General features: G+C 42.6%; 1 protein-coding gene across 1 annotated transcript in view; it reads right to left on the minus strand.

Moving 5' to 3' along the window:
• Positions 1–20,737, minus strand: part of ARFGEF2 (ARF guanine nucleotide exchange factor 2) — a 103,160-nt gene that overhangs the window by 42,451 nt on the left and 39,972 nt on the right. The window contains exons 8-21 of the mRNA XM_081255330.1: positions 19,750–19,901; positions 15,920–16,050; positions 14,506–14,740; positions 13,764–13,863; positions 12,904–13,043; positions 11,517–11,625; positions 10,628–10,811; positions 8,756–8,867; positions 8,007–8,212; positions 5,350–5,434; positions 5,075–5,246; positions 3,949–4,100; positions 2,736–2,864; positions 1,545–1,703 (exon numbers count right to left, since the gene is read on the minus strand). Of these exons, the coding sequence (XP_081111456.1) occupies positions 1,545–1,703; positions 2,736–2,864; positions 3,949–4,100; positions 5,075–5,246; positions 5,350–5,434; positions 8,007–8,212; positions 8,756–8,867; positions 10,628–10,811; positions 11,517–11,625; positions 12,904–13,043; positions 13,764–13,863; positions 14,506–14,740; positions 15,920–16,050; positions 19,750–19,901 (2,066 nt within the window). The remainder of the gene's footprint in view (positions 1–1,544; positions 1,704–2,735; positions 2,865–3,948; positions 4,101–5,074; positions 5,247–5,349; positions 5,435–8,006; positions 8,213–8,755; positions 8,868–10,627; positions 10,812–11,516; positions 11,626–12,903; positions 13,044–13,763; positions 13,864–14,505; positions 14,741–15,919; positions 16,051–19,749; positions 19,902–20,737) is intronic.

Genomic DNA, 20,737 nt, shown 5'->3' on the forward strand with positions numbered 1-20,737 from the left:
CTGATAACAATTTTCTTTCTAGGTCATCACAGTCCCCACCACTCTCCATGCCCTCACCTCTACCCTTTCACAGTTTTCTCTCTAAAACAAAAAGTAATACGTACAGACAGTAGAGAAATTAGAAAACTTTAGGAAAAAAAGAAAATAAATCGCCTCTATAATGCTATCACACAGATAGGATGTTAACATTCCTGTTTATCTTTTCAAATCCATTTTCTGTGCACGTCTGGCACAAGGGACGAAGCCTCACAATGTTTATAACGATTTTTCAATTTAATATACTGTGATCACCTTCCCACAGTATTAGACAGTGTTTAATAGCATCTTTACCTTTTTCTCTGAAGTCTTTTAATCCACAGGCCCGCCCCCGCCTCACCCCCAACCATCTACTATTTTCCATGCAATGTATTTGTTGAAGAACCTGGTCACCGGCTCTGAGGCTCTGTTGTATCCTAGAGTTTGCACGCTGCATTCTCATGATACCATGTATTGTGCTCCTCCGTCCCCTACATTTCCTTTAAACTGACAGTGGAGGCTTGAATTGACTCAGGTTGGAGTTTTAGGCAAAAACATTTCTTAGGAGGTATTGTGTGCTTCCATCAGGGAGTGTGTCATGTCCAGCTGTCTCTCCCTTCAGCAACGTTATTTTATTTTGTTTCGTTTGGTTTTATTTATATTTTTTTAAGATTTTTTTTTTTGATGTGGATCATTTTTAAAGTCTTTATCGAATTTGTTACAATATTGCTTCTGATTTATGTTCTGGGTTTTTGGCCACAAGGCATGTGGGATCTTAGCTCCCTGACCAGGGATCGAACCTGCACCCCCTGCATTGGAAGGCGTAGTCTTAACCACTGCGCTGCCGGGGAAGTCCCTCAGCAACATCATTTTAAATGGCCACACAGCATTCTAAGGAGTGGTGCAGCACACTTTTTTAAAAAAAGAGCAATCTCTCATTGTTGGAACATCTAGGCTGTTTCTAACTTAATTTTTCCCTTGAACAACTAAAATTTCCATGAACAACCTTTCAAACACCTGTTTGTGCACATGGATAATTATATCCTTACGTAAAACTCGTAGAATATGGTTTAGTTAAATAAAAACGTGAAACCACTGGCAATTTCCCTAATGGCTCATTGTAGATGCTGACCATCTCTTTTCTGATACACTCAGGAGAAATCGGGCTCCTTGGCTTTGTCTTAAATCTACTCCCTGGTGGTAAGAGCTCTCAGGAGGTACATAAGGACTTGGGAAAAGTGGGAAGGAAGCTGCCACAACAGAAGTGCTCTCCGTGTGGACACTGGCCACCGGGGACAGGAGCACCTTGTAAGGTGGCGCATCTGAGGCATTTCACCCACCACGCCCCAGGGAGTCTGACTTTTCTGATACATGATGCATTTGAGGAATGAGACAAAACCCAGTTAAAGTTAGGCTTGACTTCAAGAAAAATGGAATCGACCAAAGACAGACTGGTTCTGAATCAAAGGAAAGCTGGGACTCATCCTCTCTAAGAAACGGCAACCCCAGGCTTTCAAAGAAACACACACCTCGTGCCAGGAATTCCCGAGGTAGTTGCCGTCCGTGTGAGCCACCGTGATGAGCGTCTTTATGGTGTCGATGTTCTTCTGCTTCATCTCTGTGATGCTGGAGCTGGCCGTCAGCAGGGAGAAGCGCGCGAGAGCCTGAACGTAGGCATCTCGTTCCAGCTGTAAGGGAAGCCGAGAGGGAACGCTGAGATCCCGCCCTGAGCAAGACCGTTTTCACACTGAAGGGACCGAGCACTGGATCCTCTGCCGCCTTCTGTACGCACGTCGACAGGCTTTACGTACGTTAACACACCAGCTACTCCACGCTGCTATCCTCCCGCTACCCGAACAGCCCATCTCGTGTTTGAGAACTAGTCTCTCCTTTGCAGCCGACCTCAAACTGATGTTCACGTTCCATTCCCTTCGGAGGGAGTAGGGGAGGAATCTGATGAATGCTAAGACTGTCACATAAATGCTAATGTCTACAACAATCCTGCAAGGTAGGTCTATTTTCTTAAGTTTACAAATGAGGAAATAAAGGGTGTCTTAGGGAGAAGTTAGCTAGACCAATGCTAGAGAAGCAGCAGAGCTGAGGTTTGAAACCCAGACTGTCTGATGTCAAAGCCCGGGGTCTTGGTACAAAAGAAAATGTCTAACTGTAAGATAAATGGGAACAGAAGACTGAGTTTTTCAACATAAATGGGTGCCAATTCTTAGTGATTTAGAAAATGATACATGGGACTGACAACTTCCTGATTTCCTAACATTTTGAGAACTGCATTTTGCTTATTTGAGTTTTTCAAGATTCAAAAGATTTACAGACATATTCATTGTGCATTGAACTATTTATTTCCCCCAGAGAAGACCTGGAGATAAGGGAAATTAAAACAATAAACTGCTTTTAAAAGGAAAAACAATATTTTAAGCACCAGGGCAGGCAGTTAGCCAGATAGATAGGAAGGCTGTTTTGTCAAATCCAATTAAGTAGCTTGGACCCCACCTATCTTCAAAGAAGGTTTTAATCCAAACCTCCAGTTTTTCCCCTAATGAGGCTGTTGCCAGCACAAATCTGTGGGCTTCCTCTCGGTGGGCATGAGTATGGAGTTTGCTGAGATGTCTTTGGCTAATTGGAAATGTCTGATAATTTCTAAATTTTTCCAAATCTGAAAGAAAATGGCCCACCAGTATCTCTGGAGCTGTGCTTATACCCACCTGCATTCCAAAGATGCAGGCAATCCGGATTGCACATCGGATGCCTTCCAAACACAGGGAGGCCACTTCAGTGTCGTCACAGTTCTGCAGTCCGATGCTGTAGGCTGCCAACAGTGGCGTCCACACCAGCTACCAAGGAAGGAAGGTTTCAATAACGTCTAGAATCTCAGTGTGGAAGAGCACTTAGAGGCCACACTGTTAGTTATGAGCACAGCCTGGATGCCAAGTTCACTGCTACTTTGATTCATTCACAAAGTAAAATAATTCCTCCTAAACTGTGGTCAAAGCTGTCACTACAGATATGCCATTTACTAAACGTACAGTTCTAAAGGAAGGATGGCAAACACGCGGCTAGTGTGCCACCAGCATATCTATCTGTGCTCATGGCAGACATCACTGATCAATCAGAGATCCCACTCCCTGCTGAGTCTAATCAGGGCTCGAGAATCCTTTACACAGTGCAGCAGGCATCCATCACTAATCAGAGGCCGGCATGCAAGGTGAAATCTATAAGCAACTTGTGTTCTATAAACTTTGTTTATTGAAAGGTTCCTAATTCTAATTATTTAGACTTTACTCTTCCTCCAAGTTTCTTGTGAATTCCCTGAAAATAAAAGCTCACAAAAATCTAGAGTTGATCAACAGGATATTAACAGTTACTATAAAAACATCTTAGAGAAAAACATGAGTGCTATGTATTTAGAAAGTGTACCTTTTCTAGACATTTAAAAAAGAGATCTTAGGATATTGTCTTTTACTTCTACATAATTTCATCTGATAAACTAACCCTGAGACCACTGAGATGAGATGTCACAATAAAACTGTCTCTTATGCCTGAATAATTATTAATTCATTCAATCCCCCCGGCAGCCCTGTAGCACTCTGTATTTGTCTCCATTTCACAGACGATGAACAGAGAGAGGCTGAATAACCTCACCATGGTCACAGAGCGACGAAGTGGCAAAAGCAGGGTTTAAACCAGATGTTCTGATGGTAAAGCCCATGCTGACATATCCCTAGCATCATCACAGGGCTTCACATCATCACAGGGCTTCTAAGAAGGACTTGCTTTAGTTGCTGTCCAGAAAGACACACCCAGGCTTGGCCTTTTCCTCTCCTCAATCTCTTCACCATTATAAACTCGCTGGTGAGCTTCTGGCTGGTCAGCTCTAGAATCAGGCTTAGCTGTGTCCTAACTTCTCAGGATACTCACTTTGAACATTGGCCGGACATGGTCCAGGTGAGTGGCACTCGTAAATGGGGCTTTGGCGTGGCTCACAGCCTCCATCAGGGCTTTGGCTGTTTTAGCCATTTGCTCCATCTCCAAATTGTAGAGTAGCCGTCGCTGCTTTTCACTAGCGACACCTACAAAGAAATAAGAGAATAATAGCAGCTAACATTCACTAAGTGCTTGCCATGTGCCAGGCTCTGTTTCAAAAGATTTACAACAATTAACTCACAAACGCTCATGAGGACCACTACATGAGTCTGTTGCAAGTATTATCGCCATTTTACGGATGGGAAATGAGGCACAAAGACATTAAGTGACTTGCCCAGGGTCACACAACTAAGCAGTAGAGCTGGGACCTGAATCCAGGCAGCATAGCTCTAGAGCCCATGCTCTAAACCAGCGGTCCCCAAACCTTTTTGGCACCAGGGACGGGTTTCGTGGAAGACAATTCTTCGACGGACCTGGGGGGAGGGGATGATTTCGGGATGACTCAAGCGCATTACATTTATTGTGCCCTTTATTATTATTATATTGTAATATATAATGAAATAATTATACAAGTCACCATAATGCTGACAGGAGGCGGAGCTCAGGCGGTAACGCGAGCGATGAGAAGCAGCTGTGAATGCAGGTGGAACTTCGCTCGCTCACCCGCCGCTCACCTCCTGCTGTGCGGCCCGGTTCCTAACAGGCTGCGGACTGCTACCAGTCTGTGGCCCGGGGGTTGGGGACCCCTGCTCTAAACCATACACACTGCTGCCTCTCAAATAAAGAAACTGATAGCTTCACAGGGGTGTTAACTCAGAGAATTCTAATCAAGGTTGGCACAATCACCGCTGGTATTATAGCAGAGTTTTAAGGAACATTTTTGGGGAATAATTTAGCTCTCAGATTATTTTAAATTCCATCTTGCAACTAATTACAAATCTAGCAAGAAGATTAAGTGATATTACGAAAGCGCCAACATAATCATAATAACTAATTTAATCACATTTCTTATTTAGATAGCTAGATATGCAAATTAAATCTATCACCAGGGAACTTAATCATGCATTCCGATACCCTCGAAAATTGGAATTAATAGAAATAATTTGCCATTAGACCTTACTCTGCTTAGTAGATTTGGTTGCAATCGTGTGTTCTTTTGTTTCTTTCATCGCAATTTTCTTGCCTTCTATCTCTTCATAGATGCTTGAGAGATATTCTTCAGGCAGATCTTTACTATCATTGATACCCCGATTCATTTTAATATACTGCTCTTTTGTCATTTTATTTTTTACCTGAAATTTAAAAAAATTAAGAACCCATTTAGAAGATAGCCAATGGCCCAAATAAAGCTCCTTATTTAGCCACTATAGTATATGTATCATTAAAATATTTTACCTGAGGGCTGTGCAAGTCTGTAGTTAGCATAATAATTGAATATGCTAGGACATATGCAGTGTCAGCACTAGCAAATAGAGTCTGCCTGAAAAAAAGAAAAAGATTCCAGATGTGAGAACACACACGGAGCCGAGGCTGGAAGGGTGCAGTGCTCAAGGAGATGTGCTTCTCTCAGAGCAGGCCAACTGCTCTTCAGGATGCTTTCATCATCACTGAATGATAACTAATGATCCAGAGTGTAGAAAAAGCTAGTTAAGAATACGTGTCAGATTTAGACTTCTTTGAATAAAGCAGTTTCAAGTCGATTTTTTTTTTTTTTTTTTTTTTTTTTGGTGCGGTACGTGGGCCTCTCACTGTTGTGGCCTCTCCCGTTGCGAAGCACAGGCTCCGGACGCGCAGACTCAGCGGCCATGGCTCACGGGCCCAGCTGCTCCGCAGCATGTGGGATCTTCCCAGACTGGGGCACGAACCCTTGTCCCCTGCATCGGCAGGCGGACTCTCAACCACTGCGCCACCAGGGAAGCCCTCAAGTCGATTTTTAAAAAAGATCCTTAAGGAGCCTCCAGGGCCAGGGACGAGGGTGAGGCAAGCGAGGCACCCCCCTACTCCCAGGTGCCGACCCTACAGCACATGACTCTGAACGAGGCTCTTTACAGTCTGCACCTTTAGTGCTTCGCTTGCCTCACCTTGGTCCTGTTCCTGAGAGTATCTACTGTGTGCTAGGCACCGGGTGGAAAGATGACTAAGACTCTTGTCCAGTTATTAGCCATTTAAAGTTTACATTATAAGGGCTTCCCTGGTGGCGCAGTGGTTGAGAGTCCGCCTGCCAATGCAGGGGACACGGGTTCGTGCCCTGGTCCGGGAAGATCCCACATGCCGCGGAACGGCTAGGCCCGTGAGCCATGGCCGCTGAGCCTGCGTGTCCGGAGCCTGTGCTCTGCCACGGGAGTGGCCACAACAGTGAGAGGCCCATGTACCGCAAAAAAAAAAAAAAAGTTTACATTATGCACTATAATATTTGACAGCAGATATACAAAGAAAAATATTTATGTTGCTTTAATAAACAATATGCTGGTGAAGTCTGACTTTTTTCACCTTAGGCAAGAGAAGAAAGACAAATACTTGGGGATGCACAGCCTTGTAATATGTGAGGCTAAAGAAAAACTTGTCTATCCAAACTACCCCCAACAGGAGAAGGAGAAGTTCTGAAGAACACTGTAAAAGGTCTACATTCTAACGTGACATTTAATTGGGTCACATATTTACCGACTAGGGGACACAGACCAAGGTCTCTAGGTCCACATAAGAGATATGTTTAAAGTAAATAACATCTAATTGTGTCTTCACAGAAAATTCTAATACCTATTTGGTTAAAATGACCAGAGGCTGCCTTTGCTGACCAGGTCATCTCATGGAGACAGCCTGGAGGATTGGGACCAATTAATATGAAAACCAAGCTGACTTAAGAGGCAAAACTGTTCTCAAAATGTTTCCACTGAAAATTTTCCACTTCATGTTCACAGTATATTCAGACATTCTTAACTTCATGTTCAGAGGAAAGAGCATGAGCTTTTTTGAGTCAGACAAATTCATATTCAATCCCTGCTACTTTCCAGCTGATTAATATTTGGACAGGTTGCTCACTATCTCAGAGCCTGTTTCCTCACCTATAGAACAGGGATACTACCTCCCAGGCTTACCGTTAAGATGAAATGCATGTAAAACTCACGGCATGGCTGGCACACAGGAGATGTTTAATAAAGGTTAGCTCTCCTTTCAATTTCCATTTCCCATGCAAAAATGAACTACCTATCAAAAAAGGCCCCAAGGGACATCCCTGGTGGTGCAGTGGTTAAGAATCTGCCTGCCAATGCAGGGGACACAGGTTCAAGCCCTGGTCTGCGAAAGATCCCACATGCCACGGAGCAAATAAGCCTGTGCACCACAACTACTGAGCCTGTGCTCTAGAGCCTGTGAGCCACAACTAGTGAGCCCACGTGCCACAACTAATGAAGCCCACGCACCGAGAGTCCGTGCTCCACAACAGAAGCCTCCGCAATGAGAAGCCCGCGCACCGCAACAAAGAGTAGCCCCTGCTCGCTGCAACTAGAGAAAGCCCGCGTGCAGCAACGAAGACCCAACGCAGCCAAATATAAGTAAAATAATAATTTTAAAAATTGAACTGTAGGGAAAATAAACTATTTAAAAAAAAATTTTTTAATTAAAAAAAAAAGTTAAGAAAAAAGGCCCCAAGATGAAATCATGTACTTAGGTGGGGTTTTATTAGTTACGGAGCTCATCAGTATGTAATCAAAGAAAAACTAAAATTCTTCAGATCTACCCCATATATCAAGTCAGGGAGCTGTTCTTGATTAGGGAAGAGATGCCTGAGTGCCTCTTCTCAACCCACAGAACTGCTCTTTTGTCATAATTAAGAGCGTGGGCTCTAGCTGTGTAGTCTTGGGCAAGTTACTTAGCCTCTCTGGTCCTCAACCTCCTGTAGAGGGGACATGAACGGTCAAGGTGAGGTCTTAACATGAGACACGGTGAACAGAAACTTTAATAGCTTGGCACAGGTTAAACCCCAACCACGCTAAGACTGGTGCCCTGAGGAAGGCAAAAAGAGGGCGCAGAAGGGACTTAAACACGGTGCTCACCCTTGGTTGCACTCTATGTATCTTGCAGCAAACTTCTCCATTAACCGATCAATCTTCTGAGCTTCCCCAGGTAGGCGGAAACCTTCTAGAAACGTCCGCAGGGCTGAGACAAACTCCTTTTCACAGAAGTCAAGTTGGTCCACATAGGCATACATCACCTCCTTGTTGAACTTCATGCTTTCTCCCAGAAAATCACCTACTTGGGTCTGAAACATACACACTCACTCATACCTACAAATTGTCAAATATGAACACCCAGTGAAAGACACTTCAGTCAAAGGCGGGGGGGGGGCCCGAATGCCCCGGCTCTGAACACCCAGAATGGGCTGAACTGCTAGAAAAGTTAGGCGACTCCCTGAGCCTGCCCACCCACCCAACCATTCCAGGTTCAGATTGTCCCGCCACGAAGGAAGAGGGGAGGCACAGGAGACTGAAAAGTGGAGGAATGATGGGGCACACTCAGGAGGGAGGTGAGCTGCCAACGAGCACCCAGAACAATTTCTAGCAGCCAAGTGACACTTTTAGCTCTGACACTGTCCCACCAAATACACAACCACCTGTCAGGAGGCTGGTTTATTCTCTTTAAAGAACTTTTTGCAACACTGGCCAAAGGGATAAATAGGACTGCTGTAAGCAGGGGTGTGGACTCTAGCACTGCACTCAGGGTCAGCCAGTCTCTAGGTTAAAGCCGTAAGGTCTCAGAATCACCTGAAAGAACCCACATGCACGTACCCAGCCCCCAGTCTTACAGAATCGAGCCGCTCCTCCTGGTGCAGGAATTGGGCAATGTCTTCAACTGACGTTCCCAGCATGCCCTGCTCCTGGAGATACTGGATCCCTCTCTTGGGTTTCTTGTTGAACCTTTTTCAAGAGATGGGACACAGGTTGCTTATTTCAAACTCTGGAGGATAGAAAAAAGCTAGCATTTGAGGCAAATTACAGTAACAGCATGAACTGTGTGTCCTGGTAGTTTTTCTCAATTCCACTTTTTAATTTTTGACCTAGCTTTAACAGAATCTGCTGGTTGTCACCCAATATCCATTCTCCTCTTCTCCAACACTAATAAAGCCTAGATGTTTAGCTGGGCACACAACTATCTGGGATAAGAACTACATTCCCCTGCCCCCCTTAGACAAAGTACGGCCATGTGATAAAGTTCTGGCCAGTGAGAGATGAACAGAAGTGGTGTGGATACTTCTAGGAAGGATCCTTAAACAAAGCTGACTTGGCAGGGAGGTGTACATTTTTTGCTCTTTCCCCTTCTTCCCCAGAATATATGTGTGATGTCTGGAGCTCCAGCAGTCCTCTTAAACCATGAAGCAACACTGAAGATGAAAACTGTATTCAAGATGATGAAGCAGAAAGATAAAAGGAGCCTGGGTCTCTGACATCCGTAAGAGTCACTGCAACTGTCCTAGCCTGTCCCCTTTGGGATTTCCTTTAATGGTGCTTAAGCACTGTTATTTCTGGATTTTCTGTTAAAGGCAGGCAAACTTAATTGACGTATAAATTCAACTTGTTATTTACCAGGCCATGCATTGGGGAATGATCTTCATGTATAAGTACAAACTGTGGAAAGGACTGTGAGGACAGGCTATGACTATGGTGCAGGGACAGAGACTACCTCAGAACTGTTCAGAGAGTGTGGTTACAGGGGGCCTCTTTCAGGAAGAGATGCTTTGCCAAGCCCGAAGGATGAAAAAGATCCAAGAATATTCTAAGCAGAAGGTGCAATAGTGCAAAAAGCCTGAGGTGTTCAAGGGACTGAAACGCCCCTTGTGACCCAGGAGTACTGAAAGGGGATGAGGTCAGTGAGGGAGGCTGGAGGCTGGATCGGGCTGTGGGGAGGAAATGGGAAACCTGCAATGACTGTAGGCAGGGAGTGACAAGACCTGATTTAAGTTTTTAAAAGATTCCTTTAACTGCTGTGGGAGAACAGACTGGGAGGGATGCAGGGATGGTGAGAGTGGAAATGAGGAGATCAACATTTTAATTAATAAATGAGTATTATAACATCAACTTTTAAAATAAATTGAGTTTACAAAATTAATCATTCAAAAGTTGGACAGGATGTGAGATTGTGTGTGTATGTACTTTTGTGTATAAAAAAACTGAAAAGAAACATGATTTACCAGTGATTGTAATGATGATGATGTGGTTATATGGGAGACTGTCCTTATTTCTCAACTATGTACAGCTGAAATATTATGATGGCTACAAATTACTTTCAAATGGTTCAGGAAAAAAATACACAGATAACACTGATATGGCAAAAGTTAATTTTTCTGTATGTTGAAATTTTTCACAATACACAGTTAGAAAAAAGTGTTACTAAAGGTGATTTCCTCTAGGTAGTAATTGTATGAGTGATTTTAACATTCTTGCTTTATGCTTTTCTGTATTTTCTAAACTGGTTTGACTTTTTTAATTGGTGGGGGGGAAAGACCAGGCATCAACCACACAAAGCTATTAAATTTCTCTCTCACACACACTCACTCTCAGCCCAGCCTGATCAGGCCTGGGCACAAGTGCCAGCACTAGTCTCTGGAAACAGGCATTTCGTCTTGAGGAGTCAGTGCCAGGTTCCCAAGAGATTCAGCTAGAGCGACAGCCACACTCACAGGTCAATGCCGTGTTCAATCATCTCCTTTTGTTGCTTGATGACCTCAAACTGTTCTGGATCATCCTGGACGGCCGTCTGAGTCCCCGAGGACACCGTGGACTCCATGGATGTCACGCTGCTCCGTCTCACCATGTCAAGGCTTTTCCCGTCCCCCATTTCCTGATCCGTGGGCCTCTCCTGACCTGCGATGACATAAAAGCAAAGGAAACCAAATAAACAGATGGGACAGAGACACGGCTGAGGTGAGGTTTGCCTCTGCAGTTCCTTTTCCCAGACCTGTAACAATAAAGTTTGTACTGTAAGGGTCATGAGCACCTTGATCTCACTCAGTTACTTAACAACTTACTTGTTTGTGGAACTTGATAAGCTAATGCTAAAATTCACATGAAAGAACAAAAGTACAAAACCAGTCAAGACACTTAAGGAACAATGAACAGGAGGACCTGTCTTAGCAGGTATCAAAACTCACTGCTAAGAACTCTAGGCATTTGAAAGGCGTGATATTGGTGCAAGAACAGACAAATCAATAGAACAGAATATTCAGAAACAGACTTAATGCACACAGGAGAATTTGGTATATCATAAACCCAATCAGTGGTGCTTCAAATCAGTGAGGGAAGGAGAGACTACTAAAAAAATGTTGGAATAACTGGCTCCCCTTTTGGAAAAATGGAGTTTGAGCACAACTCACACTATTCCCCCCCAAATTCCAGATGGATGAAAAAACAGAACATTCAAAATACTTCACATAGTTTGCAAATGAAAGTGTTTTGCTAACTCTAAGACACCTATATCAGGATAGCTTCTCCCAACGACGTAAGTAGCCTGTTGTGCGTGGTGGGGGTGAGGTCTGGATGGGGAGGTTGTTTGCAGCAGGGGTCTCTCACCGAGGCTGGCCTGGTGGTTGGGATTCACATACAGGTCTTTGCTCCACTCCACCATGCACTTGAGGATGGACACGAGGCACTCCAGGCCTTTCTTCCTCAGACTGAGCTCCTAAAGGACGAAAGTGACACAACACAGAGACTCAGCAGATAAATTAAGTGCCGACATCTAGAGGGCTCCGGGAATCCTGAGACGACACGAGATAAGCACTGACATTCAGTGCTATTAACCCAAGGAAAAGCTAACGGGTGACATAAATATTGGCGGCTCATTGCAAAAACCATGAACATCTTTAAAGGTGTTCATTACAAACTCCCCAGCAGCAAAAATATGGGACGTGTGCATTCCTGAAACAGAGTATTATCTGGACTTTTTAAAAGAAAGTCCTCATTCATTGCTTGTTTAAATTAGACAAAACACTTAAAAATACCATTTAAAAAAATAAAGAGGGTCTTAACTAGTGACCTTGAAAAAAGAGAAAAGAATCTTTTGCAGCAGATGAATGATTGTGGACATACCATTATCCCCTAAACACCCACAAAAGCATTCGATTTTAAGGCTTATTCTGCAAGTAAATAAAAAACTGTTTTTTTTTCTTTTAAGTAGCATTTCTTAAAAGTTGAATGCAAGTTGTAAATGTCTTTAAGAATGTTGCAGTTCCCTGGTGGCCTAGTGGTTAGGACTTCGGGCTTTCACTGCCAGGGCGCAGGTTTAATCCCTGGTCAGGGCAACATCCCACAAGACACGCAGCCCAAAAAAAAAAAAAAAAAAAAAAGCATATATTTTAGACTCAAAACAGCATCTAAAATAGTATGGATCTCTCTCTGTGAATTTAATGACAACTATGGACCTTCATCTAGGAAAAATGCCCATACACCAAAATTCTATATATAATTCCAAGTGGCTCACAGACCTTCTGACCAGTTTCTTCAGAGACCTCAGGTTAAGAATACTATTCTCTTTGTAGGCACTCTAATAATGAGGGAATCTAATAAGAAGCAACCTCCTTTGCCTTTACTGGAGTCTGGGATCCTGTTTTCACATGATCTATGGAAAGGTGACAGAGTGAACTTGCTTCCTACAGGTCTCAGCTCAAGTGTCACCTTCTCAGGGAGACTACCCTGATGCCCCACTAAAAATGGCACCACCCTTACCTCCAACATCCTTTCTCTATCGTCCCTGCTTTATTTTTCTCTGTGGCTTATTTCTTCATTGTCTGCTTTTAAGTGTTGGGACCACAGCAATTGTGCACATGGATGTGCGTGTTTGTTTTTTTCACTGCTGTATCCCCAGCACCAAGGACAGTGCCTGGCACACGGTGACTCTCAACAAATGTTTACTGAAATGAATGAACTTTAAATTATAAACGAATGTTCTCAGTGTTTGTACCTGCAGAGGTGTCATTCCCAGCTCGTGTCCACTTCTTCCCTGAGCGATTTTGGATAAATCGTTTACGAGGCGCTCAAAAATGTTAGCAGCATTTAAATCACAGTCGTAGTTGACATAAATATCTACAACACACTGGGCATCTTGGAAAATAACACATGGATATTAGAAATTCTGACTGAACACAGACAGCAGTTACGTTATCTTATTAAATGAGATTCCTTGGTCAAAAACTTTTCGCAGTGAATTACTAACTCAGGCTGGACACACCTCACTCTGGAAATGCATGTTGGAAGGACCAGGAGCGTGGAAGGCCCTCTTTCTAGGCCTGCCCTGGTACTAAATGAAATCTTAGGCAGCTGCTTCCACCTCTCTACAGCTCGCTTTCCTCATCAAAAAAAGGGAGAACAACTGCCTGATCCAATTCTTAAAGTTGTGTAACTTTTATGCAGTTACTCAGATAACAAATAGATGCTCGGTTTATAGCTACACAATTGTATGGTGTAAGGGAAATACACATTTACCTTAGCATCCAATCAAGGGTTGGCAGCACCAAGACCCAGGACCCTGTGACTTACAAACCACGTTCAGCTTGTAGGTAGGGTGACAAGTGTCCTGGTTTTCCAGGATTACGGGGTTTCCCAGGACGTGGGACTTTCCATGCTAGAATCAGAAAGTCCTGGGCAAACCAGTCTGAGTGGGTCATTAGGCTAGCAATAGCCTTTAAGGTAATGATTTCCTCAGCACTTCATTAAAACGCTAAAAGGAGGAGTTAAAGGTCTTAATCTGGACTTTGGAGAATGAAAGCATCAGAAGCGTTTCTGGGCAAGTCAAATAGATGAGCACCCTCAGGGTGAAAATACCTGCACAGATCCTTGTCAGGGTCTGAATGACCATCCACCTGTGCTCAAAAGAACTTGTTGATGTTTCTAAAATGTTCAGGAAAATCTCTTTGAAAAAGACCTATACGACGAGAAGAAGATAAAGAAGGACACCAATTAATAGTTTAAATTAGGGCTCAAAACCCCCAAAGCCTTTGAAGAACAGGCAGAGCCTATGGGTGAAGCAGTCCGGGCAGGAGAAGAGATGAGGCACACACACTGCTGACCGGCACCAGAACCCTGGGTGGGAAGAGCTAATAGGGTAGGACCACAGTGAAGGGAGAACACGGCCCCATCAGAGGGAGTAGCTGCTCCTGAGAAACCACCAAGAGCTGCTACGTGGAAAGGCAGGACCGGGGTTGTGGTTTTTTTGAGAGAAATCACAAATCTGGATGTTCACGGAGAATCTGATTTCTCAATTTGGAAACGAATTCAAGTTATCCCAAACAACTTATAGGCACATGTTTGGGGACTGAGCCCAACACACAGACCATATGATTTAAACCTTTGGTTAAAATGAAATATACCTTTATATACAAGATTTGGGGGCAGTAACTTTTTATGAAAAGGTGTTCTCTTGCTCAAAATATTCTTCTTTGGGGCACTAGCAAGTAGACTGTGTAACTCTAGTTCCTGGTGACTATGCGGCCAGCAGTTAACGCATCATGCAAAAGTGTCATCAAACTTAAAAAAAAAAAAAAAAAAGTCAATTTGGAGTCCTTACCTCTATCTGCATCTTCAAGTGCATTTTAAAGTTTGAAAGAAGAGTAAGAAAAATGGCGAGAGAGAGCTCAAAGACATCAGGCACTGAGGAGACGCCGTTTTTGGACAATGCCACGCAGAGATACTGCTTGATTGCATTGATGAACATCTCGTGAGTCCTGAAGACCGGGCCAGCGTTCTGCAACACGGAGAGCAGGAGCTGCAGGGAAACCACCTTGGAGCGCAGCTCGTGGGATCTGGCGAAGGAAACGGAGAACAAGGACAGAAGCTGAAAGGTGAAATTTTAGAAAGGATGTTTCTTGAGAAGGTCTCACTCCTCTACCAGTGGGGCAGGATTTTCTGAGAAGCCAGGGAGTTGAGAACTGGCAACAGCACCTAAATGTGAAGAGAATGAGGGCAGATGGCATGAGGTGGGTTCTCACAGAACCTGCAGGCCCTGGGAGAACGAGAGCTGCCAACTCCCCGTCATAAAGCACAGAGCCGAGCAGGAGCAAAATAAGTGCACACAGACTCTGGAAAGCTGGTTCTGCAACTACTCTAATAGAACCAATTACTTCACATCCATCACGTGAGACGAAAACGTCTGTCCCGCTCTACCTTTAGGGACAAGGAGAACAGTGCTCTTCATCCATCTGCCTCATGCTCCCCACCCCGGCCCACAAGGGATGGTAAGAATGGGACACTTTCATGAGTCTTTTCCCTAACGGTCACCATATTCTTAACAGAAGAGTGAGGATTATTATTAGCGACTAATAATAATGATAATAATAGTAACTAAAAACTCTCATAAAGTACTAGGCCCTGTGCTTGGGATGTCATTCTGTCATTTCATATCATTGATCCTGTGAGGTGATTTTCCATATTCCCGTTTTTCAGATGAGGTTTAGTAGCTCATACGGCCATGAAGTTGGACTCAAGTAAGCCAGGGCTGAACACAGCTCCCTGTGGCTCCAGAACTTCTGCTTTGACACTCCACAGCACTACCACCCTTGTGGTACATCCTTGACTTTAAAGGTTTGGCTTCTCTGAGTTGAATCTGGGGCTTAAATCTGTATGCACAAAGAAGCAGTTTCCAATCAGGGTAAGAAATTGAGGTTTGTATGCATCCTGATGGTGGACCCCCAGATCAGGAGACTGAATTAATTCATTAGTCAGTAGAAAGAAGATGAATGTTCCATATAATGATTATTTTTAGCACGTAAACCAAGGAAAGGAAAATTGGGCACGATAATCGTGGTTGGTGGGAACACAGAGACAATTCATGATGAAAGGACTAGGGGACCTGCATGAGCCTGAACACGTTGTAAAACCATCCTGTAAATTCCTGACTTTGCACCAACCAGGGGACAAGGCCCTGGGGTTTCTTGGGGCCCCCAAGACCCTTTATAGATGGCCAAGAACTGCTGTCCGCTTACCTTGGATCTGGGGGGCCTTCGCCCAGGGGTTTCATGGACAGCTTGCACAGGGAGCGAAACACCAGGAAGGCGTCCTTCTGCAGAATGTGCGAGAACCTGGCGGCCACTGGATGTCCTTGTGCGTCTGATTCCTAAGATTAGAACAAAGATGAGAAAAATCAAAGGGTCCAAACCGAAGGGTAACTCTTCAAAGATAAGAAATGTAATTATCTCATGAACATTTAAATTATTGGGTGGGCCAAAAAGTGCCTTCGGTTTTTTAAGTAAAAATAAAAGACACATTTTTCATTTTCACCAAGAACTTTATTGAACAACGTATTCACCCTTTTGTTCCACTACCTTCTGCCATTTTTCAGGCAACTTCATAATTCCATCTTCCCAAAACTTTTTATCTTTTGGAGCAAAGAACTGTTCCAGGTGCCTTTTACAGTCTTCCAGGGAATTGAAATTTTTTCCATTAAGAGAATTTTGTAAAGACCGAAATAAATGGAAATCCAAAGGAGCAATGTCTAGTGAATACGGTGGATGAATCAGAACTTCCCAGCCAAGCTATAACAGTTTTTGCCTGGTCATCAAAGAAACATGCAGTCTTGGGTTATCCTGATGGAAGATTACGTTTTCTGTTGACTAATTCTGGATGTTTTTTCTTGACAGCCGCTTTCAGTTGGTCTAATTAGGAGCAGTACTTGTTGGAATTAATCATCTGGTTTTCCGGAAGGAGCTCGTAATAGAGGACCCCCTTCCAATCCCACCATATACACAACATCACCTTCTTTGGATGAAGATCGGCCTTTGGTGTGGTTGGTGGTGGTTCATTTCATTTGCCCCACAGTCTCTTCTGTTCCACATTACTGTACAGTATCCCCTTTTCATTGCCCATCACAATTTGTTTTAAAATAGGAATGGTTTCATTACGTTTCAGTAGAGAATCGCACGCAGAAATACGGTCAAAACATTTTTTTCCCCTTAACTTATGTGGAACCCAAACATCAAACCGATGAACATAATCAAGCTGGTGCAAATGATTTTCAACGCTTGATTTGGATATTTTGAGTATGTCGGCTATCTCTTGCGTGGTATAACGTTGATTGTTGTCAATTATTGTTTCGATTTGATCACTATCAACTTCAACTGGTCTACCCAACCTTGGAGCATCGTCCAGCAAGAAATCTCCAGCACAAAACTTTGCAAACCATTTTTGACACGTTTGATCAGTCACAGCACCTTCTCCATACACTGCACAAATCTTTTTATGCATTTCAGCTGCGTTTTTACCTTTCTTGAAATAATAAAGCATGAAAATGTTGCTTTTTTCTTCCATCTTCAATATTAAAATGGCTACACAAAAATTCACCAATGTTGACGTCTTTTTTTTTTAATGTCTGCTGATATGACAGCTGTCACATACAGTTTTAACAAACCTGTTTCGAATGAAGTTAAAGACGACTAAGTGCTACTAGAGCCACATCTTATGGAAAAAACTGAACGAACCTTTTGGCCCACCCAGTATTTATTCAATGGGGAAGTGAGGCATGTGGAGGAGGAAACAATATGTCAAAACAGGAGCTTATGGGGGAGTCATTACAGCAATTCTAAAAATTGTTCTTTGTCCTTCAAAAAGTGGGTGTGGGTGGTTTAAAATGATAAACGAGCAAAGGTTAAACCATAAAAGAACCCAAAACAAATATAGGTAATTATTTATATTAGCTTGGGTAAAAAAGGTATTTCTAAGAATATTATTGCAGGATAAATGGGGGAAAAATGGCAGGTGTTTGTTTTAAAATAAACTTCTTTAACTAAAAAAGTAAGCTACATTAAAAATTTTTTTAAATAAATGTTTGCAACATATGACAAGGATTAAATCCTCAACATACAAAAAGTTCTCATAATTCATTCAGGAAATATGGAAACCCTACTCCCAAATGAAAAACAGGCAGAAAGCATGAGTAAACAATTCACCAAGAAATGCAAATAACAGATAAACCAAAATAACCTTACTACTAATTATTAAGGCAGGATCTTCCATCAGACCAGCAAAGATTTGAATGAATGCTACTGCTCAGTTTTAATGAGGGAATGGGAAAATGAGTGCTGAGAGCCTCCAAGTGGGCCGAAATTCGACCACTGCCCTCCTGGCCGCCTAATTTGATGTTGAGGAACAAAAGCCTTAAAGCTCCCAACTCTTGACCCAACAATACCACTTGTATGAATTTATCATAAATAATTAAGGATGGGCATAAGATCTATCTACAAGGATGTTCACTGTAGAACTGTCTCCTGTGATTAAACTGAAAATAACCCAAAAACCTAATAGGGAACTGTTACATTATGGTAATCCATGATAAAATCTCACATGGTCATTAAAAACATTAGTTAGACATATATGTACTACTGATGTAAAAAGATGTCCATAGAACAGTGTTGAGTGAACAAAGTTGCAGCCTAGTACATAACACACAAATACCTAGTGTGGATTTAAGTACATCCCTATATAAGTGCATTCTTTTTTTTTTTTTTATAAGTGCATTCTTATTGGGGATGATATAACCCCAAGGGGACTGCTATAGACTGGATGTCTGTGCCCTCCACTCCACCCCAAAATTCACATGTTGAAACCTAATCCTAATGTGACGGTGTTTGGAGGTGGGGCCTTCGAGAGGTGATTACGTCATGAGGGTGGAGCTCTCATGGATGGGATTAATGTCCTTATTAAAGAGGCCCCAGAGAGCTCCCTTGCCCCTTCTGCCAGAAGGACAGAGTAAAAAGACAGTTATCTGTGAGCCAGGAAACAGACTCTCACCAGACACTGAAACTGCTGGTACCTTGATCTTGGACTTCCCAGTTTCCAGAACTGTGAGAAACACATTTCTGTTGTTTACAAGTCACCCAGTAAATAGTATTGTTAGAGCAGCCTATACAGACTAAGACAGGGGCAAAAACTTGTTGGAGGCGGGGGCAATGGGTGTGGAAAAAAATCATAATCATTCTTTTTATGTATAAAGCACAGATATACCTACAGTACATAAACAGGTATCTAGTTTACCAATAGCTTTAAAATTTCATGAAACAGGGTGATGAATGGGAAAAATACATAAAAAGGCTCCCGCGTGTGTGTGTGTGTGTGTGTGTGTGTGTGTGAGTGTGAGTGTGTGAGAGAGAGAGAGAGATCATTTAAAAGGTTGAGAAACATTGGTGAAAAGGTACAGCAAGAGAGTGGGTTCAGGTGGGATGTTAATATCATTTCTTCCTGTTTTGAATGTTTATATATACTGTTTTCAAGAGAACAACAAAGCTACCTAAAAAAATAATAATAATGTAGCAGACACACTTAGGGGGGCCCTGAAAGGATGTTCATAATACACCTCAAATTTAAAAAGCAGGTTACAAAACAGCATGTACATTGTGTTACTACATTTAAGCGGTAAAAAACATGGGAGGGAGAGAAAAATCTAGAGTATAAGTAGAATGTTAACAAATGTTATCTCTGGGTTAGAAGATTATGGATGACTTCTATTTCCTTATTTTCCTTCTCTGTATTATTTTTCTATAACGAATGTACACCATTTTAAGATAAAAGAAAAAGGGCAGGAAACATAAGTTTTTAAAAGTCTGAATAAATACGGTTTAACAACCCTATTATATACCACCAACATTAGCATGTTCCAAGAATGGAACCTATTAACACAAAGACTATCAGGCCAGGATGGTGTGACTAAAGAATTGAACAGGGCTTGTTGGTTTTCACTCGCTTCTTCCGATAGAGATTTAATTCTGCATCTTCTAAAAAAGTAAAAACCAAAACAAGCCTGATAGGAAGATCACCAACGTACCAGATTATCTGCCGAAGACAAGGACTGCCTGTCGTCTGCTATCCCATTGGTCTGTGAGTTTTCGTCAGCTGCTGGGGGCGTGGCATGTTCCTGGCGCTCCAGTTCACCCAGGACCCTCTCAGGCTCTGTCAGACCATGCTTTTGTGCTGCTTCTTAAAAATACAATGCAAAAGTCATTACCAAGTTAGTACTTACCCTAAAAGGTGGCCTCACACCAAGAAGAAGTTATTCACATAACCTTCCAGCTACTGCTTTCTCCCTTTCCCTGAGCCACTGCCCTGCTCTGGCTATATGTGTCTATTACCCACAGCCCCACTCCCAGGTGGCTTCCTTCACATTGTGGCCCAGGTCAGTGGTGCCTCCAGAATTGTCCAATACAGCAGTCCTGCCCACCCCTACCTACTTCCAAAGAAGATTAGAACCAGCTAAACATAAAAAGCACAGATTTTCTTTTCTAAAAAGGCTACTAATACAGGGGTTAGAGAACAAGAGTTACATAAATGAAAAGAGTTTGATAGTTATGATAGAAAACCTCAGTCACAGGAAAAAAAAAATGTAGACCTGAGCTTCCTGGCAGCCATGTGGAAAAGGAAAAGACAAAGAATTAAATAGATTCCATCATTTAATGAAAGAAAGCGTATCTGATGATTAGCAGAACAGCTGAACTCTATGAGGAATTTACCATGTGGATCATATATTTAAGGGACACCGAACAACTTAATAAGCATAATCGTCCATAATGGTTTTTGAAGCATATATTCATTCAACAAATATTTATCAGGTGTCTATTATGTGCCAAGCTCTGTGCTAGGGGCTGGGGGATACAGCAGTGAACAAGACAGATAAGTGTTCATTACGTGAGGACTTCTTGCATTGGCCCCAGAAAAAAAAAATCTAAAGGTATGAAATAAAATTATTTTATTTTAAAGACATTTCTATAAAAAGTTAAACAAATAATGAAATCTATGAATACAGTTTGGTGGTACCC

Source organism: Mesoplodon bidens (genome assembly GCF_964165515.1).
Source record: "Mesoplodon bidens genome assembly, chromosome: 15".
Taxonomy (NCBI): Eukaryota; Metazoa; Chordata; class Mammalia; order Artiodactyla; family Ziphiidae; genus Mesoplodon; species Mesoplodon bidens.